The sequence below is a fragment of the Schistosoma haematobium genome, chromosome 2 (assembly GCF_000699445.3).
Source record: "Schistosoma haematobium chromosome 2, whole genome shotgun sequence".
Taxonomy (NCBI): domain Eukaryota; kingdom Metazoa; phylum Platyhelminthes; class Trematoda; order Strigeidida; family Schistosomatidae; genus Schistosoma; species Schistosoma haematobium.
The window spans coordinates 44,064,045-44,073,051 of NC_067197.1; the positions used below are offsets into that span (position 1 = coordinate 44,064,045).

Sequence of the window (9,007 nt, forward strand, 5' to 3'; positions counted from 1 at the left end):
GCTTTTCGTCCTCTCGATTTCGTAAACAAGTGATGCCGCGAGAAGACAGTGAGTAGGACTTGTGTGGCAGTGGTTGTATGCACGTGGTCATGTAAGAGCATTTCGAGGGGGGGAGTGAACTCCCCTACCCTCAGTCGTACCAGGGCATTGGGGGCTGAGTCACGCTTCTCAAACAAACTAGCTTAACTGTCAAACAACAAAAACTCAAGTCTCGTGGGCTAGTTACAACACGATCACCAGGATTTTGGTCAGCACGAAAGATCAGGAGATGTTGTATTGGTTTCTCTACACAGTTATCAGTTTGTTTAAGTCTTGATTCTCTTAGGATAAAATTCAGACTCCCTCTTTGGGTAAGCATATCCTAGAAAGATATCGAGTGTCTGTGAGGCAAATCGATAGGAATTCACCATTGGGACGAGATGTGAAAATAATTTAAGTGGACCAAAGTAACTATTCCGATCTATAATTCCTACCTTGAGAATTACGAATTATGAGACAGTAGTAATGATTTCTAACCTAAGATGATGACAATAGCAGTTTGATATCCTCTAAAATTTTATGTTATATCGTAAACTGTCGAGACAGACAACTGTCCGAACTTATTACCATCTTGAAAAACTTTCATTAAGTTGATATCTTAGGCCAGCCGGACCTTTTTCCGCAAAGAGATACCCGTGTAGATGATCACCAACCTGTAAATGTACATGGGCTGTGAACATCATTATTCTGATTTTGGCAATAGTCCCATGCTGCAATATTGATCTTGATAGTGGCTGAGTTGACCACAACATAAGTATGAAAAAGGAAAGAATCCTTTGAATAATTAACCATCCATGCATTCGAACCATTATTTGGATCTAAGTATATAAACAGCTTTCATATCGAGGGGTGTATAAGTCAGAACATGTGGTTGTATGATTAGTGTATCGATTGAAGTCCACATTAAATCACCATTCCGTCTCATAAAAAAACAAGCCAAATGCGTTCCCACTACTATTTCATAACGTTATTTTTCGGCTACACTAAGACAATTGACCAAACCAAGTAAGTAAATTCTACCAATATAAACTAAGTCACCCGGTAATGTGACACGATATGCTGTCAGATTCAGTCAACAGAGGTCATTAGGATTGTTGATTTAACAATCTAGTGATAGTGTGTCCGACTGTAGCGCTGAACATTATCTAAGAGGACAACACTTCTCGATATACTAAAAAAGGGAGCTAAGTTCATGGGACTCCTGGCAGAATCAGTTCAGTCGGTCATTTAATAATAATCAATGTAGCGCCTGGCACAAACATGTGTTGACCAGAGTTGGTATTCCGCATGATAGTGAGAAAGACTATGGTTTGGAAGTATGATTCGATTAGACAGGACTGAAAGCTGTGTATTGCAAAATACTGACAGTTAAAACCTAGAAACAAGCAGAATAAATGCACCTGCACTACCGTGATTGATTCTAAGCTAAATCACTCAACGTTGTTAACCAAAAGACACGATAACTGCGCAAACCTCGATCAAACAATCTGCATTTACCAACTTGGCTTATACCAGCGACCATATAGGCCGATATTATGTTTTGATTTAGCCTGGTCTAGTTTTCTTTAAAGCTTACTTCTACACCAGCTAACATTGCTTATCGAAGTAAACAATCCTCGAACATAACGCTAACAATTATCCGTAAACACCAAGTTTTCTATACAGTGAAAATTAATGTCTGAAGACATTATATTATAATGTTGCTAAGGCGAAATGCCCATTAGCTATCTTGAATTCATCAACGCTTGTTACCGTGGCTCAAAGTATGAAGCTTTATCTATTTCTTAAAAAAGGCTATTTTTTCAAATCAACTATGAATAGAACTTAATAACAAACACTTTATGATTACAATTAGTATGTTCTATACGAATTACTAAGAAAAATATATAAAAACATGTAGTAAAATAGTTTTATTGGAATAGTGATAAAAGTTTGATTTCATATTCTGGTAACAGATCAATTGAAATTATCGGTTGCATTGCTTTCTCATATGCAATGAATAATTCTTGTCTGTGTTTCTATAGAGTGATGAACACATAAAAGAATATGGAAATACAATGGATACAAATAATATAGAATTAACGGAATAGACATTTATGGTTCTCACTGCAAAATCCCGCTTTACCTACTTCACTGTGTTATTATTATTTATTTATTTAAACACTTAAACATTAGTACAAGGAGGCACCAAACAGATATGCGACACACAAATCATTCGATTTGTATGAGGGCTGGGATACTGCCTAGGTGCCCAGATCGAAGCAGGTGGTTTTCTTAGGGAGCCACACTCGGAGCCTTCGACCTAAAGGTTTGATCCACAAGAAAGTGGAGCAACGTCAGGAGATGCAGTCCTATGATAGACGGTAACCAACGATTGGTTCGTACGCTATTTGTTCCTTCAAGTGACTGGAGCCCATGTGCGCCATTAGTTTGGAATCAGGGTTTTCCAACTCCTTTAGGTGGACTGTTCGTCTTCACCAGGCCGGTTAAAGCACCGGACATTCGCTTCCTGTTTTCTCAATTTCGTTAACAGCAGTAATACCGCGAAAAGGCAGTGAGTAGGACTTGTGTACTCGTTGTATGCTCGTGGCCACGTGAGAGCATTTCGAGAGAGAGTGGACTACCCTACCCTCCGTCGTACCAGAGCGTTTGGTGGCTAACAAATACGATATCACTGCCAGGATTTGAACCTGGGTTAGTGCGGCGGGAGCGGGGAATGCTACCATTACCCATCACACCTATAATGTGTCTCATACTCAGTAGATGGTGAATGAATATATAAACATGCATTACCATGTGTCTTCCGAATGCATGTGAAGTTGATCAGAAATCGAAAGTTTAGACCAGTTAGCTACTGATATACAGATTTATTCATCTTCCTGTTAAACTGGATGAGTTTTTTTGTTTACAGAACTATAGCAATGACCTTAGTGCTTTGAAAACATTCAATAATAAAAGTTAGTAGTTCGAAATTGAGCTTTCGTCTGTACCAAGTGGTATATACTTAACAGTCAAACAATGATGAGGCCTTAACAGATGTTCACAAAAGTTGTGTATGATTGTTGACTTGCACCAATTCATATCACAAGACTGGGTTTGCTAATCAAGGGGCATGTATTCAGTTTGGGAATTGAAAAGCTGAAGATATATACATGTCTCGTGTATTCTTAATTTTTGAAATGATTATAGAGAATTTTCTTTAAAATCAGATTTACCAGTCAGCACTTGGGGTTCTTTGGCTTCAGAAATCGGATGTGGGTTTCGAAGTCACCCTTAATAATGCCCACTGACGACGTGAATTTACTGGATACTGAATGCTCTGCACAATAATTACACTTTTTGCATGAGAGTCCTTACGATCGCAAACAAAATGTATACTGAGGGGAATTTTAAATAGAAATTAGTCTGATCGACGCATCAGGTTATCTGGGGTTATTAATAACGTGGAAATTTTATTATTCCGATATCCTTGATCTGGATTATTTTATCATTATACATCAGTTAGTAAACTAGTCAAGTTATATTATATACGTTCCAACAATTTTCAGACTCCTTGCATCTTATTATTCAAGCAAAAAGAACACAATAAAGTAGGTTGATACATACCCTATATTACATATTTTATAAAGGATGCTTGTATAATACTAGTATTTGATTATAGATACCGTCAAAGTATTACTAGCAATCCTCAGATTAAATACATAGAATTGGATCAGGATATCAAGTTACTTGATGAAGTAGTGGATATTTATCAACTGTAGTGGTCGGAACATGCAGCACGTAAGTTCAACAACTTCGACGTGGGATATTGACCAGATAAGGAATAGGTTGGGAAACTAATGACGGCTAAACCAAAACATGACATAAGACGGTCTATGAATTCATTAACTATTGGACTAGTCCATATTAATATAGACGCAGATTCCTTGGCTGGGTTTAGCGCGATTATTGTAAACACTGATTGGGTAAAATGACAGAATAGATCGCAACAGTATAGACGCATTCGTTGTTTTCTCTTAGGTCTTGAGTTTCTAAATTATTTTAAACATTTAATCCCGTGAAGTTATTCATTCTTCTCTTTGCATTATATTGTTTACGTTCCCATATTTTCTATTACCAAAGGTAATGTTACTCCTTTTACTATTCTGATAAACCGTCTTAATGATTTTATCTCGCTGTATTGACATTATGTACTACTTGAACCGATACACATATGCATCAATTTCTTTGTTACTTATGACTGATGGATTCATAATCACGTGTTTCTCAAGAAATACATATTACTTAAGTTTCATCGTCACTTCAAAAGTATTGCATTTAGAAAGAAAATCACAGTATATGGCAGAGTAGTGTAAACCATTCTACTAGACGACTATCTTTGGCTCTGGTAGACATAATATCATACAAATCATAAATTGTCAAGAAATATTTCAAAAAGTATAATTATCACATGCATACCTTGGCAACTGATGCTAATTCATTATTAACTTCTTCATTTATAGACTCTGATATTATAATTTGAAGATTGGTAGTAACACCATTATTCTCATCTTCTGGAGGATTAGGCGTTGATTTACATGCATGTTGATGAAATTCCGATTTGATTGTCTCAGCACTTGGTAAAGTTCCATCATTGATTGGTGGATTAATAATTTTTTTATTATTTTCACTACGCACATTTAACACCTAAATTTTTAAAAAGTGCATCATGAGGAAAATGCTATATTTGGTAATTTTATAATACAAATCGTGACTCTCCCTGATGCGATAAGTGTTAACGGAAAAGGTGTTAATATAACTCATTTAGCAAGTAAGTGTGAGTATTCTGCTATGAGCTGCATTGTGTTGTGCAATACTGTAGAACAGGGCAATTGGCAGAAGTAATCAATGTTTAGTGTGAGAGATTGCAATGTACTTACATAATTCATAAATATAGCCTAAAGTCATCCATTTGGATCTTGCGATGTGTTCTACAATGCAAATTGTCTCCGCTTCTGATCTTTAAGTGTTCTGTCTACGCCGTACTTTGGATGTACAGAAATCCTTTCCTCCGTCTGACTGGCAGCTCCGAGGTCAGATTCTACTTCATACTACTTGTGAGTAGCGTTCACCACAAAACCACAAGTGGGGCAGATTTTAGAAAGGTAGACAAGTGATTAAATGTCATATATTTTGATGACTGTCTGGCCTTATACCACGTGCATAAAATGAAACCGATAGATTCTGTTGTTCAGAGATTAACAACAACACTTGTTTCATAGTATTTTGATTGCCAAACCGAAATTAATGATTAAACAGAAAGAGGACATAACTAGATGTAACCTCTTGGCCCTGATTTTCGCTACATGTGCTATTTATTTGTATGAAATTAGTTAAACCGTACCAGTATGTTGATTATGATGCTTAAGTAGAAGTTGGCGCGATTCGGACCAAAAAATCAAACCAAAACGGTGCTAACAATCCTGTGTTAGTGCTATCATCACAGTTCTCAAAATCATCGTTTATAGTTAGGTAACGCATGGGAAGGTCGTAAGATACTTTATAGCTAGAAATTTAGCCGATATTGGACACAGGGTTTATTTATAAACAGTTTCAACAGTTAATAGTAATGTTTCAACCAAATTAGACAAGTCCATTTTTGTATTAGTTGCTTGAATCGTCCCATTGATGTTTATGACCGCTAGCCACCATCATCTCAAATTAAGTAAGTTTAAAATGTGTTAGGAAGTTTGTGAAGTTCATTTTTTCACTCCAACATTGTGTTTAATAAAAGATAACTTATCCGTATGATTTCGTTCATTTTTATATAATCAGTATTAATTACTGACCGATCTTTTATTTCTAGAGTCATTCAGTTTATCGATTATATGCAACGCAGAACCTGACACATTTGTATCAGTTCAAGTTGCCACACCACATTGGTACATGGATAAAATTATCAAGACAAATGCCAGAGCAGTAGAATTAGTAACAGTATCAATGTAGAAAAAAAGATTTCGAGATAGGCTTTAGTATAAGACGAAGAGTGAATACATCTGCATCATTGTGAAAGATTTTTAGCCATATCATCCAAAGTCCTTAGCCACTGGTCTGAAAACTCCCGCGAACTCTAGACAAGTAGTCTGTACCTTTTTACATGGCTTAGCCCAGTTTCCAACGTCTTCATAGACAGGTATCACTTCTTGGCTTGTAGATTTCCAAGTGACATGTAGAAAACTAGACTAGGCTTCTGCTATGGATGATTTTGATTAGTGGCTTTCCAAATGTTAAAACCAATGATTAGAATGCTGAGCAACAGGTGGACCCAATGACATAGATGTAGCCAAATGACGGCTACTCACGAGACCGTATAGTTGACTTGAACTCCCGACTGATTATAAATCAAGGCCACTACCCAGATGAATGGATTTTTCGTGTGATAAAATGCGATGCGTATACACAGAATGTGAGCACAAATAAACATGATCGAAAACCATAGGCGACTGAAAGAAATCAGTCTATAGATCACTCACTACTCAATAAATTACAACCTGACTGTAACGCATAAACTTTTAGGACAGTATCTGCTTCATAAGAACCTAAATAAAATTGCATTTAAGTTTTTGTAGTTTTTAAAAGCATATAAACATCAGAAATAAAAAGGATTTAAATGAAATCAAGATTGTTTTGCGATAAATAGTCTGCGATAATTTACATAAAGAACGAATCAATCGATATTCTCAAAAATATTAATCAACAAACCCAACCATTAATATCAGATTTCCTAGGAACATAATACAACTGAATCTCAGCTACCCTTTACTTTTGTTTGGCTGTGCAAGTACCAAATACATCACTAAGTTCTACACAGCAAACTACAAAATTGAACGACATAACTCACCTCAATTGAAGAAAGTTGTAAAGATTCCTGAGAATGTAAGTAATTAGATTCTGATAAAATTCGAGAACACAAGTTCACATGAGATCTACTATGTTTTGGCTGAGTAAATGATGGTTTCGGTCGTTCCTCAGCTTGTAAAATCCCTGGCTGTATACGAGGAGTAATACGAAATAACCCAGCTAAGAAATTGGGACCGTTTAAAATCAGTTCACGATTTAATGATTTTTCAATGTTGATAACACAGTCCATGACCTTCAGGGAATGGCAGCAATTTTCCTTATCAGGACAATTCTTTATATGTACTCGATTAACCATTATTGTGTACTACTAAAAAGGGAAACAAAGTTACTAAATATGTGACTACAAGGAATTAACTGGTTCCTCCATAAATTATAGTTTCACCTGCAAAGTCTGATAGAGTTTGACACCGTTACTTAATGTTCATTTAAAACGGTCCACTGAAAAGACCGTGACTAAAGCGGATATGTAGTTAGTGAGGATTTGATACGTGATGATAAAAAAATGGAATCGTAACTGGGTGTTCGCTCGTTAGGAAGAAATCTTTCCAAGATATCATTGTGGGTTACCAAAGGGGTAGAATAGTTGGGTTACTTTTGTGGAATGTATGGGTGACTTAAGAACTTGTTGAAAGTGGTGAGATCAGCTCCCTTCTTTCATTATATTCAAACAGAAAGTACTAACTCGAGCAATCGTGCATTTTGCATCCTGAACGTACAACCCCTTTTATTATGTCCGTAAAATATTTCCACTCTTTAGAAAAATGATATTGCTGCCCCCTTACCACCACTACTTGACTCGGGAATCAATACTTATCACTAGGACGTGGGCGTTAGAAACAAAATGGTTTACATAAGTTTTATTAAGACGTTTCTATCATTATTCTTGTTCCAAAAATAAACATTTAGAAGTGTCATCAGTCAAAGGTGTCTCTAACCCAACTATTACCAAAAATGTAGTAATGAATCACCATATGCGTAAGCTTATTAGAAGTGTTTCCTGATACATCCATGATGTAAACTCGCGAGGACCGAATAAAATAAGAATGGAAAAATAAAGGCGAACTCTCGAAAAATGTATGTGACATTGCAAACTAAGTTGTTTAAACAACTTAGTTATCGCCAATTGGTATCTTTTGAGCTTACATTTTCACAGAAATGTCTATTTTCAGTCTGACTTCATAGGAACTTCAAGCATCGCCTACACTCATGACGTACAGTTCACCTTTCCTCTGAATAACTCGGAAATTAACCTTTATTTCATAATAATTATTGACATCAGTCTTCGAGGACTGGAAAAGAAGACAAGAAAAGGTGAGTCGATGACCCAGTTAGCGCACGTGATGCACTCACTGTTATTTAAGAAAACAATAAGCAACAATCAGTGATAACAAAAGCCTCAGATTATGGCAATCTTGAAAACTATTGAAACAGTGACAAGGAACTGCTAAATTGATACTGAGACATACAAACAAAATCCCAGACATGTACAAGTGTGAAATATTCAGAAATATGCTCAATAGAAATTTGAAGATAAAAATACAAGCTCTCTACAGAGCAGTTCAACATTTAGGTTTCCAAAGTTTCATGAAGATATGCAAAAACAAAGTTACTCAGGTTTTTAACCAAATATTCCCAGTACACCTTATTAAATATTTCATTTAATTTTTCGAGCATGTAAACGCATTGTAACTGATATCGAATTCCTTCAGTGATTTGTACTAACTCTCGAACGTGACTTTAATGCATATGAATAGATTTTTAAGACTCATTCATACAAACAGCTATTAATGTCGTATGGAGACTGTTTTGATATTGATCTAAAAGAAACTTTGTAATCTCATAAATCTGACCTTCATTATTCTGCTCTGACCCTTATGAAACGCCGAGGTCATCCATTTAAATATATAAAGTGGATCCAGTTCATGATATATATTTGGAAGCCGAACAAATTGTGTGAAATAATTCTTCAAATATCGTTTCGACTTTCATTTGATTCGTTCCTTTCCAGTCCTGTAAGCCTGTGTCAAACTCCATATACTCGCAATAAGTCCATGGTTCCTTCGAAGTT

General features: G+C 35.9%; 1 protein-coding gene across 1 annotated transcript; it reads right to left on the reverse strand.

Annotated features, from left to right (window-relative positions):
• Positions 1-1,115: 1,115 nt before the first annotated feature.
• On the reverse strand, positions 1,116-8,399 carry MS3_00007049 (uncharacterized protein). Its single transcript, XM_051215305.1, has 5 exons — positions 8,290-8,399; positions 8,083-8,228; positions 6,920-7,246; positions 4,498-4,725; positions 1,116-2,057 (listed from the first exon to the last, which is right to left on the reverse strand). Exons 3-5 carry the CDS (start codon positions 7,232-7,234, stop codon positions 1,950-1,952), a joined length of 651 nt encoding a protein of 216 aa, XP_051068514.1. The 5' UTR covers positions 7,235-7,246; positions 8,083-8,228; positions 8,290-8,399; the 3' UTR covers positions 1,116-1,949.
• Between the last annotated feature and the right edge of the window lie 608 nt (positions 8,400-9,007).

Bases quoted from the DNA above. Each gene is read 5' to 3' on its own strand.
- MS3_00007049 (XM_051215305.1), bottom strand. From the start codon at position 7,234: ATGGTTAATCGAGTACATATAAAGAATTGTCCTGATAAGGAAAATTGC. The intron at 4,726-6,919 runs GTGAGTTATGTC...TTAAAAATTTAG, and splicing joins TACAACTTTCTTCAATTGAG to GTGTTAAATGTGCGTAGTGA. The intron at 2,058-4,497 runs GTATGCATGTGA...ATCACTCTATAG, and splicing joins AATTAGCATCAGTTGCCAAG to AAACACAGACAAGAATTATT.